We start from the raw sequence: 22349 nt of genomic DNA, 5'->3' as shown, positions 1-22349 counted from the left end.
TTTTTTTTTTTTTTGGTTTGGACCCAAATCTGAGTTGCTGCCTAAAAATCAAACGCCTACATAACATATGCTGGCATGCCGTCAAACATATTGTTGAACAAGGCTCCAAGTGCAGAAATGGTCAGGGATTTGCTGTTTTATCAACCCAAAGCAGCCCACTGGAAGCAGGGAGACGGAAGAAAACCCCSACCCCTAAAACCCACTTCATATAATAATTTCCCCCCGTTTTACACATCTTGAAATCAACAAGACGTATGGTTGGGATCTATCTTCCAAATGCGCCTATAAACTATGCGAGAACACAGGAGCAAAGAGACGCCAAAAGGTCAGAAATGCACTTATGAAGAAATAAAACAGGCAATATACCCATGAGTAGCGCAAATACTGAAATCATAAAAGTGAGCTAAAAAAAGCACCACCAACAGACTGAGAAGGAAAATAAAATCTGAAAGGGAAAACCGTGGGTCTGGCTGGAAGTAAAATCAAATAAAATGTGTAGGTCAAATACAGCTTTTGAAATTATAGCAGCAAGGCAGAAGCGGCGACGGCGCGTATTATTTTCCTTCTCGCATATACACCACCATCCCTCCCCCYTCATACCCTTTCTCAGTATGCACACACAAACACAAACACACGCACAAAACAAGCAACRACACACCCGGCCTCTTAATCTCCTAGAGTGACACCCCTCACCTGATACCCCCCAGCCTGCTTGAGTCGGGTTTCATGGAGGTGGAATGCTTCACCATCTTGTACATCGTCACCACCAGGAAGATGACATTGACCTGTCAAAACAGATGTGCATCAGGGTTAATAGACTGCACTAAGGAAGGCATCCGGTTCCACGTGCTCGCAGTGCAGGCTTAGGTGCTGTCAGTAGAGATGTAGTCAGATGCGTTCCTTACAGAGAAGTGCTGTGAAGCACTCCAGATATTCTAATGAGTTAAAAACCCATGTATTTAAACACMGCTTGCATTTAAATATTCATCTCTGTATTAAGAAATTCTCAAACACTGATGTTGAATCACACCTTTTGTCTCAGGAACAGAAAGAGATTTAACTGAATTAAAAAAAAATCATCTGTTTTACTTGTTAAACAAAGGATACAAACAAAAGAATATTTTCTAGCAGAAAAAAACCTTAGGACCCCTCTACTCTCTAGTACCTAGACCAGTGGTTCTTAACCTTTTTTGAGGTACCAAACCCACCAGTTTCATATGCGCATTCACTGAACCCTTCTGTAGTGATAAATAAAATATGATTTTTTTTCCCCCCCAAATTCAAGACATAAGGGTGACCCAACTAGAGCCTAGATGGGTCACCCCAAGATCACCAAGTCTTCTTAAAAGTAGAGTCTCTGAGAACAGTTCTTCAAAATATAGTCAATGTTTTCAGCAAAGTTGAGCTGATTGTCCAGGAACGACCCAAGRTATTTAAAATTTGCCACAGTTTCAACAGGTTGGCCATCGAGAGAAACTGGAACCACTTTAAGGTCTTGTTTAGATCATTTAATTAGCTCTACATTCTTAAGAGAATGAAAAATTAATAATAAATAATAAAAGACTTTGCGATATTCTGATTTAGTAGTGCAATTGTATTAGTTGCGTAGAGGCAGTAGCAAGCCCGAAAAGATGTAGATTTAGAAGTACACCAAAAGCTACAGAAAATTTGGTAAAAACTGTGAGCTTTGCTGAAGTAATTAAAGACAAAAGTTCAAATCCATGCCGAGAGTGGAGCTCCTTCAATCGGTGCTCTTCCACAGCACTGATTGGCCAAGCAATGTAACGTGATCCTCTGCAGCAAGTGATGGCAAAGCGGTGCGCGTCATCACGACTTTACACAAGTGTGTCTTTACCTCCRCGCAGAGGCTCCGCCGAACCCCTGGGGTTCGATCGAACYCAGGTTAAGAACCAGTGRCCTAGACTTATCTTCTTTGGCTGAAATAACTTTGGTGTCTCTGGTATCGGTCTGTGGAAAGGATACTGTGCTTCTCACTTCCAGTTGAGAAATGCTGAAGGGGTTTCTGCTTGTATAGCTMATTTTAGTCTTCAAACTAAAATTAGCTCTGAATGACGTCATTTTAGGAACATTTGTAAAATTTTGTAGAAATTCTCAGATTTTTCTTAGAATTTTCACGAMGCATCTTAGGCCTTAAGAGAGTTCCTAATGTGACGCAATTTCAGGAACAGTGATGAGGACTTTAAGAGTGTCTTAAGCCTTCATTATGGTGGAAATATAAACAGAAAACAGATACTAAAATGGATAGAGCTCTGCCAAGAACAGGCTCTGCTCCTTTGTTGTGTCTGGTTTTGGTGTCCTTTATTCCCCAGTTTTGTGTTGATCGTTTAGCCAGATAAAACAACTTGATACAAGCAGGCAATGAGTGTCCACACATTATCACTGAATAGATGGTGTAGTAAATTAACCAGCATGGCTAGAAGCCTGTAAATGTGTGTAAATGTGTGATGCTTCCAATTTGCATAGTTTCATCACCATGACACTTCTAAATCCAGGTCACTTATACTGGGGGCACACTTTTTATGGTTTATGTATAAACCAATTACAGTGAAGACAGTGTCACACCTAACAGGGTCAACCACGCCACCTCAGTAAGGTAGAACTTTCTGTCGCCTTTAGCAGCTAACTGAGTCACTCTTTTTTTTTTAAAGTTTTTTTTTTTTTTGACTCTYGTGGCCTTTATTTGAAAATGCTACAACAGGAAGGTAGGGTAATGAGAAAGAGGGAAGACATGCGGCAAGGGTCACCAGGCCAGGAATCGAACCTGCGACGGCTGCGTCGAGGACTAAGGCCTCCTTAGGTCGGCTTGTGCTTAACCCCTGCGCCACTACAGAACCCCAGCAGGAATTTTTAGAATAAAATGGGAGCTCTCTGAGTGGAGTCGGAGAATCTTTCAGAACCCGGGTCTTGTTTTTTTTCCATGTTCTCACTGGCAACTTCACTTTGGTCTACATGCTTTCTTAGAAAAGCACAGAGTGGTGGAACTTATTTTCTTGGGATAATTTTCCTTTTAAAGTTGAAAGTATAAAATGAAGAGAAACCTATTCTTTTGCATCGTTGAAAGTTGTAAACCACAATAAACAGCACATTTCCCTATTTAGCGAATTGCAACTACACTCTTAACTCGGCTGTGACGTCATTCCTAACTCTAAGCTCCAACTTCTGAAGAAAAAAAAAAAAATCGACTGCAGCATTAATCCGGGACGATTTAGGAGAAAAAGCTGCAGGAGAGAAGTTGACCTTCCAGCAGGACTTCCACACTCAGAGCCACAAAAGAAATGTTTAGATCAAAGAATATTCATGTGTTAAAATGGCCCAGTCGAAAAAATCCCACAGAGATTCTTGGATAGGATGAGAAAATTGTTGTTCAGAGATGCTCTCCATTTACTCTGATTGAACTTGAGCCATTCTGCAAAGAATAGGGCGAACATTTAAGTCTTTAGTTGTGCAAAGCTGGTAAAAGACATTCTCAGAAAAACTAGCAGCTGCAATTGCAATTGACTATTGACTCTTGAAGCTGAATACAAAAGCATGCCGCACTTTTGATGTCTTTGTTTGAGAAATACTTCGAGAGCCACGCATTATTTTTGTCCAGTTCTAAATTACGCGTTACTTTGTCTTGGCCAATCCCATGAAATCCCTCTAAACGAGGTTCGCGGTCGAATCGTGACAAAATGTGAAAAAAAGACTCAAGGGGTAATAATATTTCTGAAAGACACTGTAGACAGAAACCAATATAGTCTGAAAAGAAAMACTACATCTTTTATTGTGTTGGCTTGAAAGCAAGCAACACACCTTCAGTGAGAGGTCTATGAAAATTTTATACTGATCATAAGGCCTTCTGACTTTCACAGAGAAAATCAACAGCGAGAGGTKATCACTTTGGTCTTCCTCAGTCGGCTCGGGGCTTTGACACGAGCTGCGTTCGCTGTTTGTCTTCCTTTCCCGTGTTTGTCATTATAGACGACGCCAAACACGGAGCGCAATTACACGAGATGAGGACGCACGCACGGCAAAGCCCACACAAATCTTAACACGTCATGGCTGAAAGCTCAGGAAGCTTTCGGAGAGAAAGGTGGGGGGGTGGGAGCAACAGGAGCTGAATGCCATATTTTAGAGGCAATTTCTACCGAGGCCAGGAAAAACATTTAAGTGATTCAAGCCATACATCCAGAAAAGGTTTCCATGCTCTCAGGATGTCTCTTTCTGTAAGCACCGCAGGGCCTGTGGCCACAAAAAGGAAGGGAGGGGATGAGCTTTGATTTGGTCTGATACCATATTTAACTGTTCAAATGTGCTGCACTGAAGATTCCATGAAAAACAACAGGGGTAATGTGGAACTTTTTTTTCCTCCATTAGGAACTTCAGGTCGACTTTTGTTTTTTTTTTTAAAAAAGCTTAAAAATCTTTAAAGGAAAAAAAAAAAACGCTGAAGTTTACTAGAAAGCAAACTATAATTATAAACATTTTTGAAGTTTTTGTTCTCCTGCAGGAAGAAAGAATCCCAATTATCCGACCATATGGATGCAGTCTAAAAAAAAAAAAAAATGACAAGATGACAGAAAATAGTCTTGGAAGGGAAACAGCAGCAGCATGTGAGGGGCAGGCATATGTAACCGAACAGCGGCGAGGAGAAAGATGGAAGAAGTAGGAGCGGCTGCGAAGACAGAAAGAGGCTTTTAGATCACAGAGTTTTGTCTCCCAGCCACTGGGGCCAATTTGCGTCCACACGAGCCGAGAGGCTGGAGATACATTTAACACAGCCGTAAGTGATGACACAGATACGGTGAGACGGACAGATGGACGGCGAGTAGAGAAGCTGGGAGGCACTTTGCAGAAAGCTGCATATGGATCCCCCACCGACCCCTCCCCTCCCCAAAAAACACCTCCTTCCCTACATGCTTGGTCTCTAAGGAGCCGTCCTCCACAGTTTTCAGGTCTCTTACTTCTCTGCCAAATAAAGCACATAAAACCAGTGCAGGAGTCCATGCAGCTCCTCTCATGGTTTTGCATGTTTATACAACCGTTGGACTCGTTTACATGCGTGTTCCTGCGTGGACATTCGCCGTGTGTTTGTTCTCACCTCTCCTGCACGTGTGTTGTGAGTTTGCGGCGAACTCGGTGTACTCTACATGAAATATTAAGAAGCGAAGATGGAGATGTCCGTGAGCCGGGATTGGCTGGGGATGTGTCATGATCCTCAGCAGGGCAGTGCACTCTGGTAATGGTTGTCTTCTGGCCCACCCACTCATTACTTCCATGTTGCCCCTCCCCCCCAACTCRCCCCTCACCGTCATCCCCCTTGTTTTCCCACTGAGCAAATGACCTTCATGCCTGAAACGATTTCTCCTCCTGATTGCAGGAAGGGGAGTATTCTCTAGTTGAGACGAGAGGACCGAAAAGCTCCGCGTTGTTACTGCTCAACAATTCTGATTTCATAGGATTTCATAGCTGAGTGGACACTGATGTCCTCGTGTCAGCTATAATGGGACCACTTTCCTTTCATGCAAATTGATCTGAGAAAGCAGAGCTAAGAGGCTGCCAGTACACATGGAGAGAAAATCTATAAACTGTTTCCAAAGCTTCTCTGCGATTAAAAAAAAAAAAAAAAAAAAAAAAAAAACGATCCTATGCTTGCACAAATTTTAAAACTTACCACTATTATGAAGGCCACTGGTACAATGAAGCTCCATATGAAATGGTTATCCACTCTCAACCAGCATCTGGAACACGTAAAAAGGAACATTTAGTTCATCAAGTCATTTCAATGCCAAAACACTGCTCTGTCGTATTGATTGGTGCACAGAGGAGCTGGTTAGATGATAGGCCATGGCAACAGAGCGGCAACTCTTCTGACCACAGTGAAGAAAACTCGACCTCGAAAGGGTGTTGGAACTGTGCCACGAGGTGCTGCAGAGTAAAAAGCAATTCTTATCGCGCTGGTGTTTTCCGTTTATACGTCTCAGTGTTTTGCAAATGTGCTGTTCTGAGATTGCACTGAAAGTAGGTGATGATAGCAGCCTGTGACTTGTTATTATTATTTTTTTCATTTTATTTCTTAAGCGGTTCCTTTTCTTTTTTTACTGTTACTGCTACTTTTGTTTGTCCTGGTTTACGGCTCACAGCTCTGCCGAGTGTTACTGGGCGTGGTGATTCTGGGGGTAATTTCACCTGGTGAACATTAAAGGCTAAAAAATCGAGGGATAGGTGGTTGTGGCAGCGTGGCTGGTTTTTCTCATATTTGTCATYGTCACTGGTGCTGTCATTTGCCTTAGCTGAACACTTAAAAGTCATGCTTCATAGTAATTTCRAAGTCTGTGTTTAGCAGACAATGTATTGTGGGAAGTAAAAAAAAAAAAAGCAATATCCTTTGGCCTTTATTTTTCAGGATGCATAAATGAAGTGAGGATTGCTGCAAGAAATTGGGAGAGTGAAAAATGACATACACTTTCATTCTTCAAATTAGAAGATTAAAGCCTTCCAAGTCCTAAGTTTACTGGTTGGATAAAGACCAGTCCAGAAGCGCATAGACTTCTTACTGATAAGGGCRGTAATTATCCATTTGCAAAGACTAAAAAGAAAAAAAAATAAATAGGAGGAACTGGCAAGCCAGTCAGCCAGCATATTCATTAATGCTTTTTCTATGCTTACAGCCTCCTCTTTCTGCAGTGACAGGCTGTTAATTCGCCATAGGCCGGAGGTGGACTACTCCCTGTGATATTACTGTCATTAGCACAGAGCTCCATATGCATGCTGTGTGGGTGTGTCCAAGTAGAGAAGTTCATGATTTTTTTTTTTGTTTTCATATCTTTGTGCAAAGCCAAGAGAAAAGATTCGCAGAAGGCGGAGCACTTACGCCCGCTGCGTTCCGTAGCTCCTGTAGTCGATGGCTGCAGAGATGCCAACGACGACCGCAGGGACGAGGTAGCCAGAGAGGTAATAATACTTTCTGCGTGAGAACTCGCTCTCAAAGACCTCGACCAGCATGAGGTACAGCTGCACGCCCTCCAAGCACATCCAGGTGAACGYAGCCAGAAAACAAAAGTGGAGGACTCCGGCAATGATGGAGCACACCAGCTGAAAAGGAAACACACAAAAGAGTTGCACGCAAGAGGATTTCATATCTAAAAAAGAAATAGAATTTTTAATAAGACTATTGCATGGTTTTGTCGTGGTATAAAACCACAATGCCCTATTGTGCTTTGTTCACTCAACCTGGGTTTATTTCTTCATCTGAAGTATTCATTTTCTGGTCTTCAGCTGCTTTCATTAAATGACTTTAATAAACTTAACCATGTCCTGTCTGTCTGCAAAAGGTCTATTGGTTTGTGTTTAGCCTTCAAATGTTCTTATAGTTCTAATTAGTGAACTATTTGAAAGCAAAGAGGACAGCAAATATTGAACCTGCATTCACCAAAGATGCCGACGTCAATACAGCAAATCGATGCCTGTGTTGTTTTGCAAACCGTTTCTTAAAATTACACACAGTTCTTCTTCAATGCATTTTGTAGGGATTTTATATAATCGACCAGCACAAAGTAGTGCTACATGTTTTCAACAACTATGGATATGCACATAAAAATCTGAAAATGTGGCAAGAATTTGGATTACCCGAGTCAAACTTTGTCTCTAGCAGCTTTACATATGAAAATACTATCATATGTGAACAGCAGGTTTTAGATCTTGGCACATATTTCCAAGTTGATCKAGATCTTTCAGTCAGMTCTAACCAGTTTCCCTGTCCMTGTGGAAGGAACTCATCATTACTTCTACCATTTATCACTGTAAGGATGTGTTCTGGGTGATGTCTAGATTTAGTTTTCCAGGACACAGATTTGCATGTTTTATTGTACCACAAYTTTTCTGTATTCCATACATGGCAAAATGTAAATTGAACTTCTTAAGACTTTCTTTCAGCAATCTCTTTCCTCCACCCAATCTTCCATAAATTCCATAGTTTTTATACTTTCGTTTACAGGCYATCACTATATTATTTGAAAATGGTCTCAAAACGACGACATAATTGTTTATCACAAAGGGACAATTTACTGTCAAGCAAAAGTTGCTATCGTGACAGGCCTATTAAAGACACACCACACGGTGCCGTCTGCCGTTCCAAGTAGGCTTTTAATTTTACTCACATGTAGCTATTTTTCCTTTCTTTTTGGTGCAACATTTAAAAAGACAAATTAGGAGTGAAATTTAGGCTAGTGAAGGTTAATTGCTCAAGTTGAGACAATTAAAATTAAGAGCCACTGCAGCATAATTTCCCCCTGTACCTTTGGCTCCGTCATGTGGATGCCCACAAGAAAGAGAAGCTCTCCAATGAAGAGGTTGAGACAGAGGTTTTTGTGGATAGTGTTGCGGTCGCTTTGCAGGCCTCTGAAGAAGCAGAACGTGAAGAGGCTGATGGCCAGGCACACCAGAGACACGGCGATACCCATCCTGGTGATGACGGTGAGGAGGACCTCGTGCATGCCCCCGTCTCTCTGCAGAAACGYACGCGGAAAGCACAGACTCAGTTTTGCTCCTGCACTACTCATCATAATAGCTGGCATTTGTGATTCTCTGAGATTAAAGTCCAGTCTGGTGGAAACATTCATCCATGTAAAGAAAATGGAAAATCATGAGGTGTTCAGTTTAGTTTTATAAGTCATATTCATGCAGCACTCTGCAAATTTACTGGCACACTTACTAAAGATGAGTAAAAGCCATTAATATACAATAATATTTTATTGCTTTTATTGCTCCTGTACTGAAAGGGTACATTTTATTTAAGTCCATTTATTCAGAGAACAAAAAAACACAGAATTGCCACCACTCAAAAGTCACCGAATACTTTATAAGTAATCATAAAGTATTGATGGATGTTTAAGAAACAATAGTAATTCCTCGCATCCCGTTTTCCTATATAAAATAAACTCAATTCGATTCACTGATCGTGAAGGTGGGACAAACAAAAGATTGTGACTTTCAAATAAGGGGCAGTGGTATCCACTGTGATGGGAAGTGCATACAAGAAAAGTAGCAACTTTCTTTTATCAATTTGCCAAAAACCTTAAGGCAAAACTTTAAAACATTCATTGATTTTATTAACAAAAGGACACAGTTGAAAATAACTAAGAAAACATTATGTCAATAAAGCGGCTGTGACAGGGAAATCATTCTTTCAGGGGCACAAAAGAAAGGAAAATGTTCAGCATTAATTTCCTTCCAACAGTGCTACAACAGATTAGTTCATAAACAAGAACAAATGAAAGACAGAGGTTGTAAAAATAATAAATAATAATAAAAGTAATGTTTCTCAAAAAACGAAAGGGTCAAGGAAAGAAGTAATAAATGTACCAATTCAGCACTAAGCTACAGGTGATTTAAAGCCTCCTTTGGGAAGCCTGGGCTCAATCAAGACTTTCTGAAGCCAAAAAAATATAAATCAATGAATTCAGAATGTCTCAATGGTTTTGGAGACTCTAAAAATCTCGTGAACTCTACCTGCAAACTAAAAATGGATTATAATCTAAAACAGATGTCCAAAATGAGTACAGAAATGATTCACAAGACATCGATGAATCAACCTTATTTAATTGGCATCCCAAGTCCCCAGACCTTAATCCTATTAAAAACCTGTACGGCAAAATGAAGAGTAGAGCACATAAGGAAAACCCAGGACTCAGAGGTATCTAGAGATATCATGCAAAGAGAAATAGTCAACGGTTCCTCTATGTACGCACGCCAACCTTGTGAATATTTATAGGGAAAGTGCTGTTCTTTTCGTAATGGGGGATGTGCAAAGTATTAACAGCAGGAGGTGCCAATAATTGTGGCACTGGTGAGAATCATTTCTTACAATGGAATATGTTCTTAGAATGAATAAATGCACTAAAATTAAATGTTGGATGTGTACACATTTTTTGAAAGAGAGATTATGCTGCTGCAGTGAAAGATAAATACAGTTTCTTTCTTTTCATATGAGGGCGAATTTGATTTTAAGGGTTCTCTTTTCCGTTTTTTTCTTTTTTTCCCCCAAAATGCAGCAGATGTTAGAGATATATGAATTCTCAGCGCATATATGTTCAACTTGACATCAGAGCCAGAAGTGCTTCGGCGCTCATTTGGGCGTTTGACTGATCAACAAGAGACAGGCTTGACAAACTGCAAAGCCCTAATTTAACCCGATCGAGCCTGACGTCATTTGGCAAACGAACTGAATGCGATCCGTCATCCTTTTTTATGCTGCGCGCGTTGCAGAAAGCGACATCAGAAGGAAGCGGAGGGGTGGGGGGATTGCCTCAAAGAGCAGCGGCCGTGTGCGGCTGATTCATGCAGCGTTTCAGAAGATCTAAAACTGAGTGGGCAACCGGCCAGGCTGCAAAGAAGAAGAAAAAAAATAAAATAGGAAAGCAGCCCTGACCATAAGAAATATCACTCAAACTCATGGTGGCCTGAAAGTGAGGCAATTCCTTCTGTGATATTTGTAATTACATTGAGGTCAGGAGTTACTGTTGAGGTGATATGTATGGGGACTGGTGTGAGGCTGAGCCCAGCCTCTGGGCTCTGGTTTCAAGATGTGGTTAAGGTTGAGGTTAAGACAGATGAGAGGCACCAAGTTCAGGAGTTGGAACGCACTATTAAACAAACCACATACTTATCCTCTACATTTATTACTGGCTGGGTCTCTGCTACACATGCTATTTTTCATGTAATTGGATTGTAATTGCATTTTGTAGCTGAATGGACTCTGGACCACTTCAAGAAGGGTGGCAAATGTAAGTAAAAACCCAAGGTTCTGCTGTTTCCCATGATACTCGGGGTACGCAGGAACGGAGAATACATATTAGACACGGACCACAGGTGAAACATAATTACTTCTGATAACGTTGTGCCACTTCCTATCCTGATCCGCAGCGTCGCTCTTTTAAAATGACAGCCCCACTCTCTCTTCCYCCCCCTAACACCTTCTGCTTATGTGCTCACCTTCTACTCTGGCTCTAATCTAATTATCGCTGAGATGCCACTCTTGCACTTGCTACGTGTGCACAAATCATTCAGCAGGACAGGAGACAGAAGGACTAATTGAGAAAGAAAAATAGCAGGTGAGAACAGCAAGGTTGGGGCCACTTACCACATTTCCCCGATGAGCCATGAGGATAGCGAAGTTGGTCAAGTGACTGCAGGAGCAAGTGGTGTGACTCTTATTGGTTTCCAGCAGCTTGCAGCCCTGAGTGGACCAGTATCCCATCATGCTTCGCTCCGAGTAATTCCAGAAGGAGCAGTTAGGGTTGTAATAATGCTCCTTCTGCAAAGTAACAAACACACAGAAGAACCTAAATCAGAAAAAAACAAAAAACAACTGAATAAACTCTTTATGTGTATACATGTACAKTGCCTCGTAAAATTATTTATCAGCCCTACCGCTGATTCTCAATTGGATTTGGGTCTGGACTTTCTGGCCAATTCTCACACATGATTTTTGTTTTGATCCAAACCAATCTACTTTGGGATTGGCTGCATGTCTTGGCTGCTGGAAGGGGAACCTCCGCCTTAGTCTCAAGTCTCTTTCAGCCTTTGAGAGGTTTTCTTTCAGATTTACCCTTTATTTGCTCAAAGAAAAAAACATTCCCTACAACACGATGGCTCCTTTATAAACCTCTCGGGCCTTTTACAAAAAACAACACGTATTTATAGTGGATGATTATATATCCAACAAGTGGATTCTCCATCCATCCATCCATTTTCTTTATACCCTTGTCCCTTAGTGGGGTCGGGAGGGTTGCTGGTGCCCATCTCCAGCTAACGTTCCGGGCGAGAGGCGGGGTACACCCTGGACAGGTCACCAGTCTGTCGCAACAAGTGGATTCTATTTACAAATTAGCTCAATATCTAAAGACTGCGCTTGATTTTATTAAGAGGTGTGGAAGGGGGGCTATTGCAATTTTCAGATTTGATACATTAAAGGTTACAATGTGACTAAATGTGAAAAGCACAGGAATCAATAGCAACACCTGCAGACAACCTAACACATTCAGATAGTCTAATAATTATTTCCAAATAAATGAATGCCACTTACAAAGCAAACTATATTATCGGTTACAAGGTCTCATTTCTTGGAGATTTAAGATTTCTTTTAGAGTTTTATGCCTTTGAATGATCAAAAATAGCCTCCATATTTATTCATACCTGCAACCTCTCCTTAATCAACATTGCCAGAGCTGATTTGAGAATTGCATTGGTACAATGCAAAACAATTTGCCCCCATGATAACCCCCTCAATGTCTCTTGTCAAAGTCCATGGTATAACATCAGTATCCGTCAGAGATAGCGCTATTAGGTGGTCCGGTCAAATCGCAGGAGGAGGCTTACATCCAGGTGCTCCAGAGTGAAGACCACCGGGTCGGCCACGAACACACGGCTGGACTCCTTTGTGATGGAAGCTGACAGGATGTGGGAGTTGACAGTGAGGGAGAGGTTGTGTTTGTTCAGATCCCCCATTCCCCTCAGTGTGGCGTTCTCTGTGCTGAGGAACTGGCCCAGGTGCTTGTAGAGCACAAACACCAGCTTGGCCACACCTGCAACGAGACAATTATAAAATCTAGTAGTTTGCGGAAATTCACAATAGCGTAATTAGTTAAAGCAAAAGTGCAGAAATTAGGTATCATTTTAAATGGCGAGTACTGGAGGGTTCATTGTTTGGATGAACAGAACCCTAAACATGCACAGGCACGGCTGGTAAACGTGTAAAAAAAAAATATATATATATATATATATTCATTCCAGTAACATAATTTAACATCCAAAGTTTTAGAAAAATCTAACCTTTAATTTGAGGACATWTGTTTGACAACAACAAACACAACTTCAGCATTTTTTCTTTATCATTTCTTTTTTCCACTTTAATTAGTCTTGGGATTTTTAGGTGTTGACATAACAGTTCTTTCGCTGTATTCACCTTTCAAAATGGGAAAGACAAGAAAGCCAGATGTCTACTGATATTCCCAAGGTAGAAAATGGCTACAAGAAGAAAATATACCCACCTAAAAATGTCCATATCTGCACTTTAAATTTTAAACCAATCGTGAYAAACCAGGCAAGACAAAGTCCAGCATTTCTCTGGGCTCCATGCTTCGTAAGCTGTATGGTAAGGAATCTCCTTTTTCACATGATATAGAGCTATTGCAATAAAAGTTKAATTTATTTGAACTATTTTACATGTTTAAATATGTGKAATCCTGTACAGTAAGCAAAGAACAAAAGAGTATGTTAATTTCTTAATAATTTAGGTCCATACAGTAGATAGATCAGATGGAAACTTGAACTATTCAACAGGCTATGTTCCATCCAGTTAAAGAATAACAATCAGATTCTTTAAAAAATAATAATCTAATAACATCATATCTGACGTTTCATGGACGAATCATTATCATAGTACCACAGAGGCAGCTGTTTCATATCATACATGCCCGCAGCCCCTGTCTTGATTTAATTATTCTTCAGGATATCGAGATAAGAAAAACCCTTAGAGTTTTGAGCCAAAATMGCCAAAGTAACTCATCAATCTGGAGATGTGGTTTTCTTTTAGAGATGACACTAAAAGAAAACCGTGGAGATTATAACAGATGTTTATTATATCTAGACGTGTGACGTGTTTTATACTGTTTTTTTTATTTTTTGCATAAGTTTTAGTTTCTATTGCAAAGAATTTATATAATCCAATCATCTATTCATCACACTAACTGTTATWTTCTGTTAAATTATCAGTTTTCTTGACCAAATAAATTCAATGTTACTTTCCACTTTTAAGGCTGAGGATTTTTATCTAAACTTATGGATRTTCATGGCTTTGGAAATAAACAAGGGACTTGAATTGAAGGTCCATTTGCGATTGATTAAAACTTGGCTTGAGTAGGTCAAGCTACACTTGGCACAAAATGTAAAGAAATTTGAGCTTGGTTGATTATTTCTTTGTTGGAACGATGCGTCTTAGTATCTCAGAAAGGCTGTTTCCCTTTAAATAGTGGAATCTTTGGTGTCGTTTACTGGATTTATTGGATGATTAAAGTTTGAAGAAACAAGACATATTGGTAATTAAAATTTTTAATCAATTATGAGACAGAACCCTGAGCAGAGTACGACCATAATACCCTGCCCCATTCTCCTCATGCTTATCACSAGCATGGTCACGCACTGCTGTGGGATTCCTCACAGCGATGGTTTCACCTCAGCCACTGTGCTGGTCACTCCGGACAAACAGCACTTCCAAATCAATCCCGCAGGAGTTCAGTAAGGTTGAAAAYCTTACTGTTAAATTTTTAATTTCAACGACTGATACGAATGCTTTTTTTTCCTCTGATTTTTATTATTTTTCTCACCATTTTTGCTGTTGACTTTCACYGTGTTGGAGGATAGCTGAAGAGTTGCTCCACCCTTGCTCGTCTGTGGAAACCTGAAGTCTTGCACGTGGCCGTCTGTGCTTATTACATACACATCCAACACTAAGAAATGGAAGAAGGTAGAAAGGAGGAGGTTAGCGGGGGAAAAAAAAAAAACTGGGAGATGCATAACTCAAAGACGACATTTTAAAAGCTTTGCTGTGTTCAATAGAGTTCTACCATCAAGGCCCAGTGGTGCATCTGTAAAAGACTCGTTCATTGTAACAGTAACAGAGTCGAGCCTTTTTGGCAAAATCCCGTAGGGTGTCATTTACTTAAAAAACCCATGTCACTGAGCTGTTTCCTGGCATTGTGAAAGCCTCAGAGGCAAGAGCAAAGGGAAAAAAAAAATAACGACAAGGGCTGCGGTGGAGGATGAGTAAACGCCAGCGCACAGCCTGCTGCAGCATGAATGTCAAATATTCATAGGATCAAACATATCATTGTGCTTTTACTTTTACTTTTTCTTCCCCCCCGTGGGCTCAGATAACTCGGGGCTGGATGAGCAAATCTCTGAAAATCCTCCAAATTCCTGCAGCCCCCCCCCCCCCCCCTCCCCCCCCCCCCCCCCCCCCCCTCTCTCTCTCTCTCTCTCTCTCGCGCTCGCTCTCCAGCATGCCAGCTGCAGGGTGGTGTTCCCTTTGATGTGTGAAATTACTAAAGGGTCAGAAGGATACACGTATCTGCCCCCCTCCCATCACCAACAGCCACACTTCAGCAGATAGGGCGTTTCTGACGGACAAAGATGAAGAACTGTTCTCTGGTTTGGGTCACCCTTCCGCTCCATCTCACTTTCCTTTTCCTTTTCTCATCATGTGCTTAGATTTTACCCGGAGAACTAATTTGGCCTTCTAAAATACCTTATTAGGAGAAAAAAACAATCGATTTCAGCTTTTTTGTTGTACCTTTGCAAGGAGATCAAGCAAACTGTTCTCCTTTCTCCTCGTGGGTGTATCTTTGCTCCCACACTGAAATATTATCTTCATTGCTGCAGATAAGCGACAGCTCAACAGCCTCATGAGGGCAGCCAGAACGCAGTGATTAAATAGTCAATATACGGCATACTACGCAAATGTATTAATCAGTGCTTTTGGTAAAGACAGAACTTGTCGTTATCAGCGCTGCTAACTACCCCTTAATGGGAAAGGCTCGGAGAAAGCCGATAGAGAAGCCGTCTGAATGGAGTGGTGCCATTCAATTGGTTTCTTTTGTTTCCCACCAAAGAGGTCGGGACAGTTCATCTTGCAGCACGCGTTCAAATGAGGTGACTTCACAAAGAAAGATTAAAAACCAATGAGACATAAGACAAAAAAAAAGATGGGGTGAGTGAGGAACCATAACCATAGCAACAAAGAGCTACAAGCAGAAACATGACAGTTCACACGTTCGGAAAAGACCAAAATGAATGAGACTGCTTCACTAATGAACCTCTTTTTTTTTTTTTTTTTTTTGTCCTGTTACGTCAAGTCAAATATGATGTGATGTGAACATTTTACATTTCACATCAAACCGGTTTTCCAATGAGAAAAGCTGCCGATTACTAAATAGAAAATAATTTTAAAAATCAATTTCAGCTCAATCAACTGAACAAAAAGAACAAAACAAAAAAAAAAACACCAGCAGCACAAATTGAGCCAGACGTGCTGTGAAAAAAACCCTTTGCCAAAGTATTCACAACCCTTGAGCTTTTTGCCGTACAATGTGTATTTTACAAAATATGCGTTTGCTTTTTCTGGCAGAAAACTAACACTGTGCATCACTTTGAAACATGTTCACTGCGAGGCATGGCGATGGCAGCATCATGCTTTGGGCATCCTGCTGTTCAACGAGGACATTGAAGGTGATCAGAGTTCAGATGGGAAGATGGATGGGGCTAAATGCAGAAAGAAAATCTATTTGAGCGGCAAGATACCAAAAACCTGAACTAGCAGCAGATAAAGTCAGACGAGTGTATTTTTATGTGTTGGAATTGATCAGTCAAATTAAAAGGTGACCTCAAATTTTACTTCATTCTAATTAATTCTACTTTGTACTGATCTACCACCAATACATCCAAATAAATTACCTTGAAGTGTGTTGTTACAGAATAAAAAGGTTAAAAAAAAGTTAAAGAGGTGTAAATACTTTTGCTAAGACATCATATCTATGTTTTTAATGGACTCACCGATATTCTCTGCGGGTACTTTCACGATCGCCGGCTCTATGAGGTTTTCCGCCAGCACGAATGCGCCCTCCTCCAGGGTGTCTAGGAGCATGGTGGCGGCGTGCGTCTGTTCCGTGGAATTCATGTCCTTCCAGGATTTCAGTGCTTCCGGCCTCAGGAGGTTGTCGACGGTGTCCACAATCGCCTGCATCCACAGAGACGAGAGGAAAAAAAACCCGTCAGTTTGCCATCCCTCGCTTTCCTGTCACAACTCCAGTTTAACAGCAAAGCACAGAGGGACTGGGAAGCAAATGCTTGAAGCGAACATGAATGAGAAACAGTCAGAGTGATAAAAAAGTGGAACTGAAATATCAAGATTGTTCCGACAGGAAACACAAGGGGTTTTCAAGGACAACTAAAATAATAATGATGAAAAAAAATAAATAGTAGGCATTGTAAAATATTCTGTTTATGAAAAAAAAAAAAAAACTTTCAAAAACCATAAAGCTTTAATTATTAAAGCTGCCTCTACTGTTTGGGTTTCAGAATTCCTGCTTTCCTAACAAACAATTGCTATTCCTGAATCTGCTGATGCTGTTTTCCTGGAGGAAAGGGGGCATTATCATAAAATCCTCATCCAGAGGAGTAGTCAAAACGGGGGCAAAGGGGTATACGGTTTGCTTGTTTTCAGTTTCAATCCTTTAATTTCCTGCTTTCTGATAAGCCCTAAGTAAGCAAAACATTCCAGCAAACCCTACACAAGTATCATATGTCGATAAAACAAGAGTTTCCTTTGACGCTGGATGGCTGAGTTCATGACTCAGGACCGGCAAAAATTAAGAAACAACACAACTAGCTTCGAGAAATCCAGCAGAAATAAAAACAACAGTGGCAGAGCGATCTCGGACTACTTTTTTAAGTGTGATAATTCAGAGTGACAATTTAACCATAGGTGTCATTACCCACAGCAAGAGCCAGCGCAATAATGGTAATTAACCGCAACAGGACCCTGTTCACGGCACCAATTAGTCATGCCTGTGATTTTCCAAAATACTAATTGACCAATGACAGGATCCTCCACATGCCTGGACTAAAAACAAAGCAGGACCCAGGTCCGTGCCGAAATTTGATCAACCGCAACATTTAACCACAAAGCTCCTGGTAACCACAACAATGATGACTGTTTCCAGACACCAGGCTGTTAGTGCTCCTTTATGTCTGGGAGTTTGAGCGCAAAAAAATCAATCTTTACGGCCCTGACCTTGCAGGCAGCGGAAAGATTGTCGCTTTGTGTGCTTGATGTGCATGTAACAGAGCAATCCAGACACTAAATGTATCTTTTCCCACCCTGAGGTAAGACAAAAGGAAAAAAAAAAAAAGTTGTTGAAAACAAACAAAAAAAAGAGAGAAGGGAAAAACCTGTCTGTCTCTAATTTATGTTAGCGCAGAAAGAACCTGTCTGCTGACTGAATGCTCTTTAAATCTCGCCTGGGTTGGAGGTCAGTTTACAAATCACAGGGGTTCAGTCAGGGGAGCCTTTAGGGAGACATATGGTGAGAGCTTATTGAACAGGACAGTCAACATTCAAGCGGCCTTAAAACCCTTCTTTGGAGCTGCAGCAATTTATTTATTCTTAAGTCTGGATTTGATTTATTTGTAATGCAATGACTCTTCTTCTCTGCAACTAAAAAAAAGCTACTCTTGAAAATAAAAAGTGATCTTTAGAGAACTGTAAAAATGATGTAGTAAAAATGTATTACACTCCAAAGAGAAACTGGTAATATTTACTATTAACTTAATCAATAGTTAGTTAAGTTATCTCTAAACAGGAATTGTATTGAAAATAAAAATCTGAAAAAAAGTGCAGTTCAGTTATTCTTTTACGTTAGGGTTGCTGTTTGGAAAGTGACATTTTCCTCCAGGATTGCTCTGTTTTTAGCTCCATTCATATTTGCGTCCCTGCAGCATGACGCTGCCACCACCATGTTTCAAGGAGGGAGCAGTACAAGTGTTACAACCAACAACAGGATTTTGCATGTTGGCCAAAATTTTTTATCTTGGTCTCATCTTACTAGGGAACAATCTTCCAAATCTTTGTTATGACTTCTACATTTGCTTACAATAATCAGCAAACGGATTTTCTTATGGCAGTCTTAACTTTTCGAGCTGTCCTGTCAAGCGATTCTCCCACCAAACCGTAAAGCCTTTTACTCTTTTGTGATTAATGCTCTGCTGTCCAGTAAGGTGGATGGACATGCCCTGGTAAATCTGCAGCAGCGTCACTCTATTTCGATTTTCCGATGATAATTTGAACCTTTCATTGCACTGGATATTTTAGGGTGCTCAGAAAAATATAAAATATGCTAATTTAAATAAAATGTATTAATGTGTGTTGGTGTGCCTTAAAAAAAAAAAGAAAATAAATTAATTCACCTTTGCAAAATTTCTGGTTGTGTCATAAGTGTTTATGAGTCCAACATATCGGATGAGCAAACCTCTACTAGTAGAACAGTTGGTCCCATCCAGCTGGTAGGAGTGCAAATAAATGTTTTCCAAGATAAAAAGCCTGCACCAGCAGTATTTGCTCTCCAAAATACTCTCCAGTTATGCAGGAATTGATGCGACAAGCTGCTAAGCTAACATCGTTGTCGCATCTAAACCTCCCTCGCCGCTGTCAATGCATGAACACCGTCTGGCTGAACCCTCCACGCTTTGGCAACTAAAGCCCACTTTGAAGCCTGAAAGAATGAATTCTCTCATTACTAAGATGTCGCAAAAATATCACCTTGTGGGTTCCGGCCTTACAAAAAAGATGTGCTTTCAAAAGTGCATGATGCAAAACATAGGGCCACAAAAAAAAAAAAAAAAAAAAAAAAGCCATTATCATGCTGCCTCTGGGTGCTATAAATATATGTGCTCTGCATTTTTCGGCAATTCATTTAGCAGATGTTGAGTGGATGACCAGAGGACCCACGCCACCTTTAGTTGGGCTGCTAGTGTGGCTAAAACAACATTTCCAAATGAGTGCAAGGAAATACATGGCATTTTTCCCTCTGTAAAACGAGATATCAAGCAAAAAGAACAACATAGCAACTGAGTAAACCATAATATGATCATTTGTYTTAGTCCGTGCAAGGAATCTTGTCCCCCGAGTTTATATCACGGCCTTATCGTTCAGCAGAGCCCACCTGAGAAAATAAACTCCAAAGCAGCAGAGGAGAAGTAAAAATCGGAGCGAAATACAAACAAATCAACGGGCTCGGAAATTAATCCCTCAGATAAAACACAATCACAGTTGGAGAAAAGTTTTTTTTTTTTCTTGCTGTGGGGATAAGGGAGAGTAGAGATTTTACCATGTAAGCAAGTGACAACTGAGCACCAAGGCACTTTGATCACACTTCTGCCTGACAGGGAGATGCAATTACAACCGTGGGAAGGCAATTATTCACAGAACGTGCAAAAAGCCAATAAGACTGATGGAGAGGGTGAAAAGTGGGAGGAGGGAAAGGGGAAAAAAAATGAGGCGAAGACGTGTAAGTGATTGGACATTAAGGAGGGGAGAATGAGACACAAACGGAATGATATTGACAGGGACATCCTCAAAGGGACCGACGGCAGAGCAGAGACAGACAGAGTCGCTGTATTTTCGTACAAGCTGGGTCACCTGGCACAGAGACAACCAAAGATAAAGGCGCATGCAAGAGAGTCAGACGTCAGGGGCCGGAGGTAGAAACAGCAATGTGAAGGGGGGGAAGAAAGAAAAAAAGCCTGGCAGTTATACCTTCATGTACGCTCGGCATGTCTTCTCTCTTTTTTGAAGCTTTTCCGYACAACAAGAGGATCAAGCATAAGAGACGGATTGTAAAGAGAAAGAGGGAGAGAAGGTGGTGAGAGAAAAGGAAGCGTTAAACCATGCAACTTACTATCAATTACAGKATTAATGAAAAGAAGGAAAGGCACAGGTCTGTGAACTATCACCTTGAAATAATGAGACAGATCTAAAAGCTTCCCAGGGGAAGTTAAGGGGCAACTCCTTGCTATGAATATGGATCACATACGAGTGAGGGGAAGAGATAAGAAACACACAGACGGCGGGAAGGAGTAAGTACTGAGACTAGATTCTGCTGCTCCCCATTAGCAGCACGTTGCAATACACCGAGAGGATAAACAATCTGAGGATAAAATCTTTGCATTCCACTCGATGGAGAAAACAATTAAATGCTAGTTATTTTTATAACCCTCGGTTAATCTCTTGGCGTTAAGTAAGTGGCCGTGTCATTGGAAGTAAGTCACACCAAAGAAAATCCAACACCGCTGCTCCTTCCACTGCAACACAGGGGCTTTTATCCAGGCCACAGCATCCAAAACACCTAAGGRTATGCACAAAACTTCTGCAGACTGTGACTTTGATTTGAGTTGTTAGTTTGCAGGGAAGGGGCTGCACGGAACCTAAAGGGGCACACAATGGTTTAGTGGTTTCATCCTCCTGGAAACAAATTTACGAATAAACGTTTAAAACTCCACGCACATAGCTGCTCAGATGTACACTGTTTTCCTCTTTTTGTTTGTTTGCAGAGCATGCAAATTGACAAGCCAACTCCAAGAACTGGCGCGACTTTATCTTCACTTGTGTTTACATTTACACAGGGATACATTTGCAGGCTGCTTTCTGAGGATATCAGATGTCGTAAATGAAATACAGTGTCCGTAGTCGGAGCGGCCATGAGGTGCAAAACACAACAAGATAAAAAAAATATAAAAAATAGCAAAAACCAGAAAAGGAAACACCACAGCGGAGAAGTAAAATGTGCATTTGTAAATCATTGTTTTGAGAAATGTGTTTTTTTTTTTTTTTGTTGCTGTTACTCTTCCATAAAAGCATGATTTCCTGATTGAGGGGAGGTTTGTTGATGGAGTATGTAGTAGATTTCAAAATTGTGCAACACCTGCAACTGTTAATGAGGCATCCTGCACAACCCAACTGAAAAGATTATTGCGGGATAAAATATAAAACTTAGAGCAGCAAAAATCTGGCTGCATACGTGTGCATTTCCTTAAACTAATGCTTCGTTAATGCACCTTTTCATTCACTTTCTGCATTTAGTCTTCTTAAGGAGACCCCTTACATCATTAGTGAGTTTTACTAACCTGAATGACAGTCCAGGTATCCAAGGAGGATTTTTCTGAAATTTGCTCATTTGCATAATCATCTATTTGCTCAAAGGTATCAGTTAGGAGAAGGAAACCAGCCATTCCAGGATTTAAGTACATTTACCATGACAACTGGTCATTAACTGGAGACCAAAAAGTGGCATTGCAAATAAGATAAATGTCTGACTGAAATCTCCCAAAAACTTGTGGGAAAATGAGCTGAAGGAAGGTTGAACTGTGTGCACCATTTCTAAAMGGTACAGCCGAAAGAACATCGGATCCACAATCACATCATGATCGTGGCGGCATCATAATGTCTGGATACGTCTTTCAATAAAACTTTTGTCAAGGTAGACTGAACTATAAACAGACACAAACTACATCAAAATGAGTGATTCTTCCTTAATAATACTTTTGGGATGACAGGACTCTAGTTTTACACTAAAATCTGAGAGAAAAATCTAAGTTACCCTGCAGAGGCCTGTGGACAAGAGTTGTCCTCCTAAGGTGACAGATTTGCTAAACTTTGGCCAGGCAGAGCAGACAATCATTGTCAAGTCAAAATCTTTTTATTTATTTAATTTTTTTAAAACTAATTGTTCCGATTTCCT

At 40.7% G+C, this 22349-nt stretch overlaps 1 protein-coding gene across 1 annotated transcript in view; it reads right to left on the bottom strand.

Moving 5' to 3' along the window:
• adgrl2b.1 (adhesion G protein-coupled receptor L2b, tandem duplicate 1) overlaps window positions 1–22349 on the bottom strand; it is a 124795-nt gene that overhangs the window by 16913 nt on the left and 85533 nt on the right. The window contains exons 10-18 of the mRNA XM_017309888.1: window positions 20369–20407; window positions 16609–16792; window positions 14385–14507; window positions 12379–12584; window positions 11141–11314; window positions 8298–8507; window positions 6875–7095; window positions 5675–5741; window positions 693–785 (exon numbers count right to left, since the gene is read on the bottom strand). Of these exons, the coding sequence (XP_017165377.1) occupies window positions 693–785; window positions 5675–5741; window positions 6875–7095; window positions 8298–8507; window positions 11141–11314; window positions 12379–12584; window positions 14385–14507; window positions 16609–16792; window positions 20369–20407 (1317 nt within the window). The remainder of the gene's footprint in view (window positions 1–692; window positions 786–5674; window positions 5742–6874; window positions 7096–8297; window positions 8508–11140; window positions 11315–12378; window positions 12585–14384; window positions 14508–16608; window positions 16793–20368; window positions 20408–22349) is intronic.

This window comes from Poecilia reticulata, linkage group LG17 (assembly GCF_000633615.1).
Source record: "Poecilia reticulata strain Guanapo linkage group LG17, Guppy_female_1.0+MT, whole genome shotgun sequence".
In the NCBI taxonomy this organism is placed as follows: domain Eukaryota; kingdom Metazoa; phylum Chordata; class Actinopteri; order Cyprinodontiformes; family Poeciliidae; genus Poecilia; species Poecilia reticulata.
The sequence above is the reverse complement of the archived record's forward strand: the minus strand, read 5'-3'. Positions and strand labels throughout refer to the sequence as shown.